The following is an 18644-nucleotide window of genomic DNA, read 5'->3' on the forward strand; positions in this document are numbered from 1 at the left end:
CCTTTCCACGTGTTATTTCCAATTTAAACTAAAGACTTCAATGACAAACTGAAATTTCCCAATATAGGAAAACTCGCAAAATTAGTACTGACACTACCCCATTCAAATGAGGAATCTGAAAGGATTTTCTAGATAGTAAGTGTTGTCAAAAGGAAAAAGAGAAATAGAATAGGAGATGAAGCTCTCAGCTGAGTTGTTGTATGCTCTGCCTTCCAAACCAAAGAATTGAACTGAAGGTCCTTTGAAGTCACAAACGTCCATTTTAGTCTCTGCCTTTGAGATACACTAGTCTAGATATGGAGGAGATTTGGTGAGTGATACATTTATCCTTCTCTTATATTGTAGTTAAACATTTAATTAGAGCCTAATTAATTATTAATTGTTGTTGTTTTCTAATGCCAGGCGTTTAACAATAAAGTCATTTGACCTCTTGCACTACAATATTTTTCAAAGATATTGTCATGGTCAGCCACTGTAGCACAGATTTTGAGGTGTTCCGAATCCATTTCTTGGTTTGAGTTGCACAATGGGCAGTTAGGGGACTGATATATTCCAATTCTATGCAGGTGTTTGACCAAATGGCATGGCCTGTTGCCAGTCTAAATACAGCTACAGACGATTTGCGTGGTAAATCAGGAATTAACTGTGGATTATGATGCAGAGAGTTCCATTATTTCCCTTGAGATTGTGTTATCAAATTTTGTTTGTTGAAGTCTAAGTATGTATGTTCTCTCAATTAACACTCAATAAAAGAATTGTATTCCAATGGATACCATCCCATTGTGGAATGCTGGGAAACGAGAATGCGGATGCTTTAGCAAAGAAGAGCAGCACTGCTACTTACAGACCTGTTATTAAATCTATGTATTACTCTGTGAAAAGATTTATGAAATTATTAATTGTAGCTTATACTGTAGGTTGTGGGAAAATTTGTGTTCATATGGGAAATTTTATACTTTTATATGGGAATACCATAGTAAAGCATCTGTTAATTTGAGGTAGGATTTTGACTACTTATGTATAGGATTCTTTATTTCTTAGGTAATTTTTTTTTTTTTTAGCATTTTAGGTTATTTTCTAACATTTTTTGGATCATTTTTAAGGGCTTTTTAAGTCATTATAATCTATGCCCTGCTAATAAATTATGATAATGTTGATTTTCTTTCACTGCCAAACTAGAAGTTTGTTTCTATCAAATTAAAGATATGGTTTTTTCCTTCTGTGTTTAATCTTAAAAAATAATTGGATATACTGTGATTGGTTAATTATAATAATAAACTCTTCTTTTCTTCTTGTTACAGTTATCTCCTGAACTATTTTCTCAGTTTGCAAAAGAACGAAATCTCCATGTTTCTCTTTTGGAACGATTATATGATCATTATCCTACAACATTCCCATGTAAAATTCTGCTGTGTGAAAACTACAGAGCACATGAGGCCATCATACAGGTTAGTTGCATTGTATAGTTTACATTAACAGAGTAATTAGCTTGGCTCTGCATAAAATAAAAATGCTATGTAAATTGAAATGAAAATGTTACAACTTCTATTTTAGTAGACTATAGTTTTAAACTACAAAATTTCGTGTTAGTATTGAAGTTTTAATTAATCATTTAACAATGCTGTATCATTTGCGCAATTATATGGTGAGAGCAATGTGATATTTTGGCAAGATTTGTCCAAGGATTTATCTTTTAATTACGTGACATTCACCTTACAGTTGGGGGGGGGGGGGAAATCTCGGAAAAGACCCAACAAGATAGTCAAGAGATGAACCTTGAATCACGTGTCTACTCACTGCCCTAGGTCACATCTGTGACCTTGTAGTTCCTTACTGAAATATTCACAATATATTAGTGTGTGTGTTTAGGAAAATAGAAATTTTTCTATTGATTTCTTTCTCAAATTACAAGAAAACTAGACCACATCTAACAGTTTTATTGCCATATTCATATTCAGCACGAAAAAATACATTGAGTTCCAGTGTTTTCGTTTCCGTAACTGAAAAAAAGTAAATTTTTTTGTGTGGTGTAGTTAATTTCTTTCATTTAGCCGATGCATAAACAGCATAAACTAACAAACAAAACAAAAAAAAACTTGGAAACAGGAACCACACAACTCGCAAGAACAAAGCAAACAAATCAACCACTCTGTGAAAAAACGCAAAGCAAGACCATAAAGAATAATGTCGCCGCATCACTATTGATTGAGATGCACTATCGAATATGCTGATATTATTGATTATTAGAAGTCAATTCGATATTTTGGACTTCATTATCACAAAAATCACTTGAAAAGTATTCCTTAAAAGCGGGATTTTCCTTAAACTGGTTTCCTTGAAAGCGAGAATTAATTACATTATTCTCATGGTAATTTTGCTGGGACTTAACAGATTATTTCCTAAAAACGGGAATGTTAAAATGGGGTTTTACTGTATTTTGTTTAACTTTTGAGTAAAGTTATTTTTTTAAGCTTTCAGTGTAATTTGTAGTTCATTGTTTAATGTTAGGTGCATTTGTGTGGCAGAGCTGACAGTGAATTTAGTAATAAAAATATTGGTAATACAAATGTTAAAATAACTCTAGAACTACTTGTTAGAATTAAATTAACCTCAACCCCCATCTCTATCATTGCTGTGGATAACTGAGAGTTGGCTGTATTGTGATATTACATATTTCGTTAATATTTATTTTTGATTGTTTCAAGTAACAGCTGCGTTCACACCTGTGGAGTAACGGTTAGCAAATCTGGCTGTGAAACCAGGTGACCTGGGTTCGAATCCTGGTCAGGGCGAGTTACCTGGTTGAGTTTTTCCAGGGTTTTCCCTCAACCCAATATGAGTAAATGCTGGGTAACTATCAGTGCTGGACCCCGGACTCATTTTACCGGCATTACCACCTTCATCTCATTCAGACGCTAAATAACCTGAGATATTGATGCAGTGTCATAAAATAATTACTAAGAAAAAAAGTAACAGCTGCAATTCCAGTTGTCGTTTATTAAAAAGTGTGACCATTAGAAGCGTAAATATACAATATATTGCTCATTTACCGAAGTTAAGACTGATATTGAAAGAGTGGGGTTATGTCATTGTCACAATAATGGAAATGAACTCAAATATTTTCATTTTGAAAGATCTTCAGCAATTTTTAGGTTACCAATACCTATCATAAAGTAATAAAGCTGAATAATTTACATTACAGTGTTCATTGTATGCACAGTCAAACTGATCACTCTACAGTTTGTTCAGATTTTGATGATTAATTAGATTGGCATAATGACTGTCATGTTGGTGGTTGGTACATATACAGGGTGGAAGTGAAATAACCTTGCAGATTGAAAGATATGATAGGGTACACTTATAAGAATAGAAAACCTATATTACGTTTTGTGATTAAATGCACAGTTAATTAGAAAATTAAGTTGGAAGTTTCAACAGTCTGGCAATATTGTCACTAACACACCCCTCTTCCTTCTTTCCGTAATACAGATGTAAGAGATCAATGAACTCAGGTCTGTTTCTCTAGGTCAGTATGTTAAAGTGAGCCATAGATGATGTCATTTGCCATAGCCGTGGTTCATCTTTTCTACAGTGACCAGATGATTGACAGGTCAGCTGAGAGTTTGATTGGTCGAAGTTTAGTTGTTAGTCTGTATTTTTTGTTTTTGTTTTGTTATTGATTGAGTTTACTTTTTTTAAGGTGTATCATTATTGTAATGTTATAATAAAGTTGTCTGATAGAAGCAAAAAGTACAACCTCGATAATTTTTTAATACCAAAAGATTTTTTAAGTACAATTACGTGTTGTACAATACTTATGAACGAAATAGACATTTTCTTGTGCAATATTTGAAGTGTAAGCTAATTCATTTTCAGTGATTTAAAAAATCTAATGTTGTTGTTTTCTAATGCTAGCCGTTTGACCATAAAGTCATTTGATCTCTTGCACTCCAATATTTTTCAAAGATATTGTCATGGTCAGCCACTGAAGCACAGTTTTTAAGTGATTCTGTACCATTAAAGTAGTCCCCGTTTGGAGATCCGATTGGGGGACTATTTTACCTCCAGATAATTTTACCTTAATGGTACTCATTTCATATTGGAGTGGTTAAATGGCAAGTTGTAGCCAATTTAAGTGAACACCATATTTTAACGTTTTGGTGGTGACTCCATCCACACACAACTCCCAGAATGTCTGGAGGACCACACCTGCTGTTGGTTGACGGGTCTACTAGACCTAGTTGGGAGATCTTGTTGATCACCAGCTTTCCCTCCTCAACCCATTGGAGGACGATTTTAGTGCCATAGCAGGTCAGCACTAGAAACAGAAAAGTAGAAATGGTAGGAAGGAAAGTGAAATGAACCCCTACGCCTTGAATGCTCTAATGCCATCGGGGTCGAAGAAAGTAAGAGTTCAGTCAGAGGACTGGATAGGAAAGGTTAAAGAGGGAATTAGGTATTGAATAGAGAAAAATTATACCAAATTTGGTCATTAACTCATCAAGCTGACCAGTGCCAATTGATGAGTAGCCCCACCCTTTAGTTCAGCTTGTAAAATTATGCTTACTAACAGCTGCACCACAGGAAGGTAGGGATGGGACATTGGGTATTTGTCCAGGTTGGTTCCTTATAGCCTTCAATGGGAAGGATTAATGACTCTCTGCCCTGTATTCGACAAATACCCTTTTGTAGCCAAAATCGAATGTTTATAATTTAGAATGTAATATTCATTATTTGTGGAGGAGAAAATAATATTATATTATGTAATTAACTAATTAAATATTTTTCAGTAACCATGTTTAATATTACAGTTTCGGAGTAAACCTCTTTTTGAATCCATTTCAATAAAAACATATTGTACACAGAGTTCTGAATTTATATATAGCATCATAAATGTAATATTTAATGTAAAAATGTTGTAACATTTGTAAGTATTCCAAGATTGTAGTTCGTAATAGATTATTTTTATGAGACAACTGCTACAATTGCTACACGAGCTACAACCTCTCATAGTCATGAGTGACCTTGACAAGACTGCTCTTGGTGAACATCTTCCTCACTGGCAGTGTTGCAACCTGTTCACATCATTCAGTGGCTTAAAATTAATGGTTTTTAAATTAAATTCACATGAAAACTGTCCACATATGGAAATACGCCAGAAGAATAAACAATTCTTTACTACATTTTCTATCGATATGGACAAAAATTACGAACCGACTCACAGTAGTTACCAAATAAGAGGATGTTAAACATTTGCGATAAAACATTTTTTTCTGAGAAAACTATGAACTTTCCAGCAATATGGTATTACACTTTTTTGTTATATACAACATGAGCTATTCGCTCGGAAAAGCTGCAGGGTTATTTCACTTCAACCCTGTATATGTGTGTGAATAGGTAGAGAAACTGATAAGAAAATGGGAAAAATTGAAGTGTGAGAAACATTTACAATTACTTTTTTACACACCATAAAATGACACAGCTTTACTTTCTTTGCTTTCTAAGGGAAACTGTGCTAATAGCTTTATTATCCTTAAAGTCTTCAACCAGATTTGAACTCGTGAATCCCAAATCTTCGGAGAAGTATGGTAATTAATCAACCAGAGATGGGAATGATCATTAGATATCCATAGATATCTCTCTTTTACCTTTCTATCTTCCCAATACAGCAAAGTAATATCTAAAACCTCTTTTGAAATGATGAATTTGCTTCAGCATTTCAAGGAACTCAGACTTGTTATTGTAAGATATTATTTTTAACAATCTTTGTACATAATAGGTTATTTAAAATTATGATTTTGAATTTTGTGGTTTTATTTCAGCTTTTCTTAAATAACCATCTTCATGGCATAGGCTTTGAGGCTCTGCATATATGTGATATATTTAATTTGAAAACAATATGGACAGTGAATTAACATATTGTGAAAGATGTTTTTAAACACTAATTTAATATTGAAAAATTAACAAGAAAATACCATATTTTCTCAAATAGCCCGCACCTTCGAAAACACCATGCACTCCATTTTTCAAAGGCAATAAAACTTTCAACAAATGCATTAACGACAATTTAAAAACAATTAAACATAAATACGGTTCAGTTAACAATAAATAAATAAATTTTATTCTAGAACAGGATGCATTTCAAACCCATCCTATGTGCATACATATCAGTCATGTTGCTTTATCAGCCATTTACATGATATCCTACAATATTAATAGCATGCTTAATGATTTCCATGTTCCTCCGCATATTTGATAATTTTAATTTTTTTCTTCAAGTAAAGGATCACAATCTCATACCTTTAGAATTGAAAATATAAGACACACAAACTAGACACTTACCACACTTAAACTTGATTCTGGCTCATGTACTGCTAATCCAAATGCCATTTAACAACGTTAACAATTGAAATATCTTTGAGGTAAGATTCATTATCACCTTAGGAGTTGCATAGAAGGAAAATCGGGCAATTTTGCCAACTTCATTTCGAATAAGTTGCGCACCTGTATTTTTTTACTTGTATGTTTTTTGAAAAAAAAGTGTGCGGGGCGTTAAGAGAAAATACAGTATTAATAGCTTACAGCTTCCATTGTAAATAACATACATATCATGTATTATTTTTCATTTCATATTAATTTCGTTTAAGCATTGCTTTGGTGTTAATATTTTTTGTTTTGCATTTTGTACTGCAATAGAAAGGTCTTATTAAGTTTGAAATGGATCGAGAACTTTTTTTTTATGTTTATTATGGAATACTTGATTCTTAAAGACGTCTCCGAGCATATAATAATTTGAATGATTCCTCTTGCTTCCTGTAACAAAAATACCAATATTACGCTCATTGCAAGTAGATCGTATTCCTAAGCCTTAATCTTCATAATTATGCTTATTCTTTCTGTCTTTTCTTTAGATGTTGTCCTGTTAATCCCACTATCTCCCCACTTTTTAAATAGCAGAGGACTTCCTGAATTTTCTACATACGTGGGTGAGAGGTAATTTTGTCCTTGTTTGAATGTTTTATTTTTATATGGTGTGCAAGTGTGTGTGTGTGTGTGTGAGCATGTGTGTTATAAGTGTGTGCTGTGTGCAGTTTTAGATAGTTATTTTCACTACCTAGTGTCATTGTAACTCTTTACTTACCGAGTAAATACGAGTGTTTTTCTCCATATGTTCTTTTCAGTTAATATATATAATAGCCTTCTTAAGTATTTCATAAAATAATTTTATATACTTACTAATAATATTGAATATTAACACTAAAGAGTGAGAAGAAAACTTTTTTCGTCCAGTATGACAAGCATTGGTTACCCATCGAATTTATTTGGTTTTTGTTTTACAGTTTACTTCAGAACTCTTTTATGACCAAAAGTTAATCAGCAGCTCAAAACAGCCAAGACATGAGAAGTTTTACCCTCTAACTTTCTTCACCACAAGAGGAGAAGATGTACAGGATCAAAATTCAACTGCTTTCTATAATAATTCAGAGGTATGCTAAGTTTCCAATATATTGACATTGTCATAGAGTTAACCTCACAATCCATTATGGCATGCTCATTCTACAGCAGAGATTGTCAGCAGAAAAAAATTCAGTAATATTGGATAGTCAGAGAGCATAAAGCTATATGAAATGTTGGCAGACTAGGGGTCAACATTCCGTATCTATGTGGTGACATCAATCGCCAATGTATGCAATGGAGGGGAAAAGGAACTAGCCACCTTACGCCATTATCTCCTGTCTAGTTGCCTCATGAGTGATTCCTTGTTAGTATCACTTGTGAGATTCAGACCTGACTTCGGACAGTTGACTAAACAACAAAGAATTCCCGATTATCATTGATCTATAATTTAAACTTTGTCCCTCATTAATATTGTTACTAGTTGAGTGATGAACTTCGACATTCAAGAGTATGATGATGATTTAAATATCTTCTGCGACAGATCAGCCATCTCTCTGATAAGTGGTGCAAAAAATGCCTGAAAACACTCCCCACTGTAGGAAGACAAGAAAGGTAGTTGTGTAGTTGTGCGTACCTCAGGGAATATGTAAGAACATATAGGAAAAAGATTTAAAGATATATATATATATATATATATATATATATATATATAGAATACTTTTTAACACCCTGTATATATATATATATATATATACAGGGTGTTAAAAAGTATTCAATATTTTAGGAGGTGCTAGTATGCATCAAAACAAAAAAATAATGTCTAATAAACATGGGTCCTACAACACATACTTTCTGAGATCTGAACACTTGATCATAGGAGGTGCTCAATGTGACATCCATTCATGGCAATGCATTCCTCTGCCCTTCGGCATAAGGAATCACGCACTCTTTGAAATTTGTTTTAATACGTTAATAAGAAAGTCCTGATAACGATCCCCATTACTCTGTGGTAGCACGTATGGCCCTATTAATCTATCACCAAGAACGCCTGCCCATAAATTGATAAAGAATTGGTGCTGATGCCTTGTTTATTCAACTGCATGGGGATTTTCATCAGCCCACACATGCTGATTACGAAAATTCACAAACCATCTCTGCTGAACCCCCGCTCATATCCGCAACCAGACTTTTGTTTTCAGTATTCCTTGCGACGTATCAGTATTCCATGCCAGGGGTGTCAACTACAGCATGATTATCTGGTAGTCTGCTGTATTGTACTAATTTACTTACTTACTGGCTTTTAAGGAACCCGGAGGTTCATTGCCACCCTCACATAAGCCCGCCTTTGGTCCCTATCCTGAGCAAGATTAATCCAGTCTCTATCATCATATCCAACCTCCCTCAAATCCATTTTAATATTATCTTCCCATCTACTTCTCGGCCTTTCCATATATCTTTTCACCTCTGGTCTGCTGTATTGTAGGGCAGAAAAATGCATTGCCATGAATGAACGTCACATTGAGTACCTCCTGTGAACAAGTGTTCAGATCTCAGAAAGTATGTGTCATAGGACCCATGTTTATTAGACATTATTTTCTTATTTAGATGTATACTGTCACCTCCTAAAATATTGGATACTTTTTTTAACACCCTGTATATATATATATATATATATATATATATATATATATATCTCTGTGTGTGTGCGTGCGTGGAAAAAACAAAGTGGTATAAAGAAAATGGTATGGAAAGAGTGAAAGAAGTCCGAGTTTAAGGAGAAATTAATAGATAAGATTAGCGAATTAATGCAACTTGGTGTAGAGAAGATAGCAGTTGAGGATACTGACAAAGCAATAAAATTATTGTATCACTGTATTAAAAGAGCAGAAAGCGAAATACTGACAAGAGTAGAAAATATTGTTGTGTAAACGTAGTTACAGCTGGTACGACCAAGAGTGCATAATGAGTAGACAACAGTACGTGAAAGCATATAAAAATTGGAAAAGATGTAATGCTAATAAGGAAAAAGAAATTTTCCTTAATGTAAAAAGAGAATATAGGGAATTACTAACAAATAAAAGAAGAAAGTTTGCAGATAATGAATTAAAGAAATTAAATGATTGGATTAAAAGTAATAATGTAGTGGAAGCATGGAAGGCAATAAGATTAGTAACGAATTGGGAGGATAAAAATATTTTAATGTAGCTAAGGGTGTTTCCTGGTAAACAGAAATGTAACAGGATCACCATTAACAAATGATACACAAATTGTATATGATTTTGGTGACAATAAATATACATATACATATTATTTTAAGAACCACAGGAAACAAATGTGGGTACATGATGTGCAAAAAAATGCCATTTCATGGTAGTTTGTAAAATGACTCAGATGATCTAGAAAATTAACAACTCCAGTGAGCTCCAAGGTAAAATACTAATTTTTACTCAATTTCTTTTTATTTTTGATCCAGGTGAAATAGGCCTACTTGCCTTTTACAACAACATTAGTAGAAGTACAGTTATATTCTATGGACAAAAAAATAAAATCCAGTAAAAAGTAATATTTTATGTGGACCAAATGAAGTTTGAATATACATTACAGTAGCTCACCCAAATATATAATTGAAGGGTTCAGAGCCATAGTGGGCCAAGCGCCATATATTAAAAATGCAGAAAACAAAGGTTAAAATTAAGTGAATGCCATAATTCAATGAAACATATAGCAAGTAATATAAAGTATACATATTAAAACTAAATGATATGTCAATCTTCATTGAACTATGGTATTCACTTAACTTTAACCCTTGCTTTCTCCATTTTTAATATATGGCTCTTGGCCCACTATGACTCTGAACCCTTCAATTAAGCAATAAAATTATGTACCGTTATCTTACTGAATAATTAATACTTATGTATGTGTTGCATGTGCAGTATATTTGTAAAATTATTCCATCCCTGACTGTCACTGGTTCATAAATAAACACAAACATTTCAGACATAAGATGTTATTACCTTCTAATAGAGTTAAATTTAACTACGTAACTACATTCATTGTTAGTTTCGATAGTATATCAAGTTTTCTGTGTGTAAGGATCTGTTTTAATCATACCTTATTATGCATATGAGCCCAGTCCTCGATTCACTCTGGAGCTTCTGTGGTGATATAAAGCCTATGTCCACCTGAAGGAACTACACTTTCCAATGATGAAAGAATTATCCAATTCAGTTAAATAGTTTCCTAAGATTGCCTCATATAAACACACACTCTTTCTCTTTATAATAATATTTAGTATATTATAAACACACATGAATATCATCTGTATAAAAATGGTTGTTAAATGAATATTAATCCAATTATTGTCCAAGGCAGCTTCAAATAAATGCAGAGTCATTTGTTTTATCTTTATTACTCGTATATTAATCTGAGGCACAATGACATAAAAAGCATTGTTATTTTAAAAACTCGTGTATCTCATTAAATATCAGTCCTATAACAATTTTGCATAGAATAAAACTTAACGGAAATCGTTTTTAAAGAAACTTTTGTTATGTAACATTTTTCATGAAAATCAATAATAAGTGAGATATTTCGATTTATTTAATTCAGACCCCTTATAACCACCCTTTTAAATAAAGTATTTTGAATGCCATATAGCTTAAAATCCAAGTTAGAACGAACTTAATTTATATTCAAATTTCCATAGAAATTGGTTCAGCCATTATCACGTGAAAAGATAACAAACATCCAGACAGACATACAAACAAAAATTTCAAAAATGCGATTTTTGGTTTCAGGATTGTTAACGATACATGTTAACACCAATTATTTTTAGAAAAGCGAAAATTGCCAGAAAAATTTCGGTTACAGATTTATTATTAGTATAGATTGATATTTATTGAAACAATTTTAATTGATGTGTTTTAAATTGTCCTATTGTATCAGTTCTATAGCTTACAGAAACAATATAATATATATGAAATGATTTGTCTAAAATTTAGGTTTATGAAGTGGTGGAAAGAGTGTGTGAGCTCAGGAAGAAATGGCCAGCAGCATGGGGCAAAATGGATGATCAGAGCATTGGGATCATGACGCCTTATGCAGATCAAGTGTTCAGGATCCGTTCTGAGCTTCGTAAACGGAGAATGGGTGGCATCTCTGTAGAGAGAGTTTTGAATGTACAAGGTTAGAAGGAACTTTCTCTTTATCCAGTTCACAATTCAGCATGACAAATTCACTTCTTTCTATGATGTATTCTGATATTGCAGTAGACTTGATTGATATTTTATGAAACTTCTTCTGATTGTAGTGTGATAATCGCGCAAAACTTTGTGTTCACGCATTAATTACATGCAAATCATTTGTAACTATTTCAGGCAAACAGTTCCGAGCAATATTCCTCAGTACAGTGAGGACGAGGCGTACCTGTCACTCGGGAACAAAGTCAGGAATGGGTGGAGATGAAATGGATTATGGTTTCTTGTCCAACTCGAAACTTCTGAACACTGCCATCACAAGAGCACAAAGTCTTGTTGCAGTTGTTGGAGATCCAGTTGCTCTCTGTTCTATTGGCAGATGCAGGTCAGTATGATCAGTGGCTTTATTATATTAATCATAGTTATCCAGTTTCAGTAAGAAGAGATGAAATCAGTGGAAATTTGAAGGAGGTGATAATGGCCTAATTGAAGGCACACATGAATTGGAAAGACTGAAGAATATCATGTATAACTTCAGTCACAATAACCTTCCTTCTAAAAGAAGCTGGACTCTTGCCTACGTCACACTTTTCCTTGGTAGGTCGATACTGGTTTCACAGCTCTTCTCAATATCAACTAATACAATAGTATGCTTCTTTAGCAATTGAAATGCACAGTATATACTGCCTTAGAGTAACTGCTAGCCTGCGTCTAGAAGTCTTTTTTTTATTCATTTTCGTATACTCTTCATGTGTTTCAAGCTTCCTAAAAATATAATTATTGTTTTTCACTTGTTTTCTGTATTGCTTGATGAATATTATCAGAAATTGAATTCCCCTTCTACCCCTCTCAAAGGAATGGTCATTGTAGCTTGCAACATAATTACTGTATTTACTTGCGTAATTTCCACCTCTTTTATTTTTTCTCCCTCAGAATTCTGATATATAAAAAGAAAGGATGGGAAAAATAATGCTATGACTACAAAATATCAGGCGTAAACTGGTGGTGATAAATAACATCAGATAACAATAATTTATGTATTGATCTCATTAATGTTCATTATTAAATAACACCTACACATATACTTACATGAATTTTAAGTAATTACGGATTTTATTTATATTGCCATATATCACTTCTAATGCTTCTTTTGCTTCCATTTGTAACATTGCATGTGTTACAGCAACATCATCTTTCTCAGTTTCATTACATAATCCAACACTTCTTGATCTGTATCAGGATATTTACCGCATTCTGGATCATGAAACAATCTACATGGTTTTTTTTTTTTTTCATTAATTATTCTTTTTAAGTTATCCAATATCGAATTAGTTTCGGTTCTGTATCGAACTCTCTTCGCACATGATTCTCTTCATTTTTTCCTTTCTTCTAGCAAAATTGATGACTTTAAGTTTAAAATTTGCTGTACAATTCAATAACTATACAACTTGACTTGTAACTGCTCTGAGAGACTTAGCAAGGTCACTTATTTCTTTGTCTTTGGGCCTGACTAACGTGAAGTCAGATAGTTGGAAATATTCAGTTGCTGCTATTCACTGTAGAAGGATTAAATAATGATTCTGAGTTTTCCATGCATATTTATATGATACCTATTTGGAATTTTTACGAAATACACTCTTGAAAGGAAAGAAGATATCCAATTTTTGTAATATACGTGGGAAAAATAAAATTCTGAATAACATTGTCCTAAAAAATCTTGGAGCAGAAATTACTTGAGTAAATACAATATATTTCGGATGAAAGTCTGTCCAACAATCACTGTTTTCCGAAATTTATCTTAATTTTCTTCTAATCCTCCTTGTCTTTTCTTCTTCCCCCTCCTTTTCCTCTCTGAACCCCACAAACATAACAAATAATTCTGAGTAACATAGTGTTCTTTATGATTATTAAAATCTTAGTTACGTCATTTTTTAAATTCTTAATTGAATGCAGTCGTTACAGTCAGGCACAGTCTAGTAGCTCTCAGATCACCTACATTCATTCCAGTCAAACACTTACAGAAGAAGAATTGTCCACCAACATAGCTTATTTGGCTGTGTAACTCATAAAAATATAAGCAGGTTTCATATGGTTGCATTTGAAATTGAATGGAGACCATAGAAAAGAAAAGTGCTTGCAAATACAGGCATAATACGAGGGCTATTCAGAAATCAACTTCCAATTGGCTACAAAAAAAAACACAGACAATGTTACAAACTATTTATTGCCAGGAAAACGTTTCTTGATAGTGACACTATTTTTCAACATAGTCGCCATATAAATTCAAGCACTTGTCATAGTGTGGGACTAGCTTGTGTATTCCTTCTTCATAAAAGGATGCCGCCTGTGTACTCAACCAGGTTTTCACTCCATCCATGAGCTCCTCGTCATTGAAGCGCTGACCAGTTCTTTATCTTGGGAAAGAGATGGTAGTCACTCGGTTCCAAGTAGTGGGGATGTTTGAAAATTTCCCATGTGTACTTTTCCAATAAAGCCTTTGTGCAAGCAGAAGTATGATGCCTCGCATTGTCATGGAGAAGAATGACACCCTTGAAGAGCAATTCACAGCATTTGTTTTGGATTGTTCTCCAAATCTTCTTTAGCGTTCCACAATAAACATCTGCTGTTATTGTGGTCCCAGGCACCATAAACTCTGTCAACAATACTTCTTTGTGATCCCAAAAACTGTAGCCATCATCTTTCGGTTCGAGAATGTTTGTTTGAATTTTTTTGTCTTTTTTGGGGATTGGGTGTGCATCCACTGCTTTGACTGTTCTTTGGTCTCAGCATTCACGAACTGTACCCATGTCTCATCTCCTGTCACGAATCTGTCTAGAAATTGATCACCATCATTGTGGTAACACTGAAGTAACATTAAGGCCGAGGTCATTCTCTGAGCTTTATACTGGTCAGTGAGATTTTTCGGCACCCATCGTGCACAAAATTTGTGGAAACCTGACCTTGCCGTAACAATTTCATAGAGACTTGACTTTGAAATTTGTGGGAAATTTTCAGAGAGTTCAGAAATTGTGAAAGAACGTCTTTCACACACAGTTTGTTCAATTTGTTGAACGAGTTCATCAGTCACAATTGAATGTCGTCCTTGACCTCCCTCATTGTGCACATATTCACGCCCATTCTTAAATTTTCTGCACCACTCCCGTACAGCACTATCACTCATAATGTTGCCATAAACACAACACAATCGAAGCTGAATCTCAGCAGCGTTAACTCCTGCGTGAAGAAATCAAATAACCGAACAGACCTCGCAACTCGCAGGACGAGTAATAATCGCGACCATTATCAACAGCTGTTTCTCACAGACTACTCAACAGAAATGAGTGCGCGATGCATGGGAGCATTATTACGTCTTTACTCGTGGCTGCTGTGTAAGCGCCATCTTCCTGCAATAATCTAGCAATCCACAATCGACAGTTGGAAGTTGATTTCTGAATAGTCCTCATATGTACATTCAGAGGAAAGCAATTAACTGCCCATACGCAGTCAACACCATTGTGCGTGCAGATTCACATGTTAATAGACGAGATCAAATGCAATAGCAGCACATTGAGATTTGTTTGCTTTTGGATAAATTTGCCAAAATGAAAGTTTAATTCTTTCTTGCGAGTTACATGTGCCCATCTCAACATGTCTTTAATTAAAATGAATAGTGAAGTTTTAATTGGTGCTATATTTGAATTTTCTGCATTATGGCACAAAAGAAACGAGTGTCATTGTAACAGAAGTGTGATTGAGAGGCGTTGGAAAGTATTGAATGAATAACTGAATGAAGATTTTAGAAACACTGAGACCTACAACTAATATTAACTCTATGTAACTGTTAAATATGTTGTAGAAATATATAATGTAATACACTTTTAGTTCATATACAGATAGACCCATTTATAATTTGAGTTTATTAATAATAATAATAATAATAATAATAATAATAATAATAATACAGTAATAGATATTTATTTATTCTGGCGAAGTTAAGGCTGTCAGGCCTTCTCTTCCACTTAGCCAGAAACAAAAGAAGCTGATACAATTTGCAGTAATACAAGTTAATGATTACAGACTATATTTAAAGAACACTAAAAAATTGATATAGTCATACAAACACAAGTTGAGTAAAATAATGCCAACATACTAAATAATAATTACAAAATAATATAAGGCTTAGAAGTTACACTCAATGAATATGCAAGTGGTAAGTGAGCCAATATTATAAATTACAAGAATTGCAAATTCCAACGAAAATGATAACCATACAAAACTGAGGAAAATTACATATACACACAAACGAAAATTAAACAGCATGCTTTGTTGCAGCAAGTATCATATTTCGACATATATAGAGTGTACCGTAAGTAGTATCATTAAATTCAAGGGGTTATTCTTTGAGATATTTTAAACAAAAAAGTTTAATACACTTTTGCTCGTTTTTGCTTCCTTTAAAAAAAAAACAAACAAAAAAATACATGAAACATTTAATAGCATGTTTTGAGAAATCTACTGAGTTAATTCCCAATATGCTCAGTCAATTTCAGAGAGCAGTGTATTATGATAATAAATGATTGAAACAATTTTAGTTTTATCATTTAAATGTACATAAATTTGATCCGAACAATGTAACTTTTCGTTTTGAAAAGGAATTTTAAAATGTTACATTTGTTTATATCAAATTTTTGCATATTTAAAGGATAAAACTAACAGTTTTCTTCAGTCATTTATTATCATCATACCCTGCTCACTTAAATTTACTGAGCATATTGGGAATTAATTCAGTAGCTTTCTCAAAATTCGCTATGAAATGTTTTATATAAAACAATTTTTATCTCGAAAAGGAAGCAAAAACGAGCAAAATTATATGAAACCTTTTTGTTTGAAATATATTAAAGAATAACTCCCTGAAATTAATTACATTACTTATGGTTCACTGTGTATGAGCCGCACTTTTTCTTATTCAAAATTGGAACTGAAAACACAATTCACTTTAAATCAGTTTATTCTTAATTAACACAAATACTTTGTAAAAACTATAATCAGTGTGTTCATTTGTGTACTTACTCTTCGTCACTTGACTCATCACTGCTCTTGTCACTCTCTTGTGAGTCTTCACTACATAAACCTTTCACTTTTCAGAACTAAATAATACTGTAGTTTTATTCTCTAACACAATATAAGCAAAAATATAGTTAAAAATGTAAACATGAGCTAAATAATGCTGTAGTTTATCTGCCAACACAATGTAAATAAAAATGCAACTAAACATAACGTTGGCTTAGAGTGTAAACCTGCTAACCGCCAAAAAGAAAATTTTACAAGGGAAGCAAAAAATTTAGTTTAAATTAACTCTGAAACTTTAGGACCAAATCTAAGTAAAGGTACAAATGCTACCTGTACTTTGGATTTGGTCCTAAAGTTTCAGAGTTAATTTAAACTAAGTTTTTTTTTTGCTTCCCTTGTAAAATTTTCTTTTTGGCGGTTAGCAGGTTTACACTCTAAGCTGACGAAAATGCTTCATTGTTCAGAAGAAATAATATCGTAGTTTTATCTGCTAACACAGTGCAAATAATTGAGAGAAAAATTAAAGTTCATTCATGCTGCATACTTTACAATCACGATCTGATTCTTACTGAACGGATATTTCTGACCAGGGGCGGCTTTCGAAGAGGGGCTGCGGAGCTGCAGCACCCCCAACATCTGTGGCTCTTGTCTCGTTTTATGTTGTGAAAAACATGTCTTATACTGTCTCTATTTAGCGGCTCGAGTTTGCTCTCAATGACATGCACGCAATCGTTAGTGAAGTCACTTCCTCCCGTGGTGCTCCCAGAGCGAAATCAGAGACAAGGGCTATAGGGTGAAGCCACTTCCTCCCCTGGAGCTGCCAGTGTCGTCTCGGATGCTTTGCGCGTTAGTTTTACCCCTCCTCCCTGCTGCCCCTTGCCGTGAATCCAGAGTTTCCAGGCGCTGCAAAATTTGCAGCAGTTTGTCAGTAGCGCGCAGTTTTAAATACATTTTCTTTAATGTTGTGAGTATAACAAGTGCAACAGTGTTTAATTCTGTACAATATTTACAGTCTGTTCAGTTCAGTACCTTAACAATTCAGGAGAAATGTGAAATTAAGTGCCCATCAGTTGAATCTCATAATGGAAAGAGCCGCTAAACAAAATACAAAGGCTCGCATATTTTTTGCTAATTTATCCAGTATCCCTGCTTTCTTCTCTCGATCTCCACACAGTTTGTATAAGATTAATGTGTTTCAAAGACAATTCCATCATCTGGGGCAGCAAGATGGATTTAAAATAAGAACAGTGAATGTTGTTCATGAGAAGAAGGAGCCATTGCTAGAATGTTTTCAAACCATAATGGAATCTGAAACATCTAACATCACAATAAATGAGGCAAGCACCCTGGTGCGTACTCTTGAAGATCCTGAATCCAATTTCTAGCTCAGTTATTTTTTTCATTTATTGATGTATCATGTATATATATATTATACAACCAACTACAACATCGCCAGTTAGATATTTCTAAGGTTCAAATTTGCATATAAAATATAAAATTATGGTTTATTTAACGACACTCGCAACTGCAGGGGTTATATCAGCATCGCTGGTATGCTGGAATTTTATCCTGGAGGATTCTTTTAAATGCCAGTAAATCTACTAACATGAGCCCGTCTCATTTAAACACAACTTACAAAATAAGGCGCATGGAACTAATCTTTAAATAAAGTAAGTTGCTTGGTTTATTTTTGTATGCAGCCCCCCTTAATTCAATACCCACGAGCCGCCACTGTTTCTGACTCTGATGGAAGAAATGTTTGGTTTCTATTTCAGTAAAGTGTGGGCAGGGAATTGCATGTCCATGTTCTTTACTCTTCAGAGTAAATATTGTTAACTAGCAGTTATATGAAAAGTGTTAGAGTTTACGTACATACTTAAGATGGTGTTTGATATGAATTTTCATTCAAGACAGCTCACAGTTCTTTAAACAAGGAACATTTTTTAGTCCCTACAGTTTTGTATATTTATATTAGTTTTA

At 33.6% G+C, this 18644-nt stretch overlaps 1 protein-coding gene across 2 annotated transcripts in view; it reads left to right on the plus strand.

The window, feature by feature from the left end:
- Positions 1 to 18644, plus strand: part of Helz (Helicase with zinc finger) — a 107094-nt gene that overhangs the window by 46054 nt on the left and 42396 nt on the right. For both annotated transcript variants that reach the window (XM_069845384.1, XM_069845385.1), the window contains exons 13-16: positions 1302 to 1448; positions 7341 to 7487; positions 11400 to 11583; positions 11775 to 11979. In XM_069845384.1, coding sequence (XP_069701485.1) covers positions 1302 to 1448; positions 7341 to 7487; positions 11400 to 11583; positions 11775 to 11979 — 683 coding nt within the window. The remainder of the gene's footprint in view (positions 1 to 1301; positions 1449 to 7340; positions 7488 to 11399; positions 11584 to 11774; positions 11980 to 18644) is intronic.

Source organism: Periplaneta americana, chromosome 14 (assembly GCF_040183065.1).
Source record: "Periplaneta americana isolate PAMFEO1 chromosome 14, P.americana_PAMFEO1_priV1, whole genome shotgun sequence".
NCBI lineage: Eukaryota > Metazoa > Arthropoda > Insecta > Blattodea > Blattidae > Periplaneta > Periplaneta americana.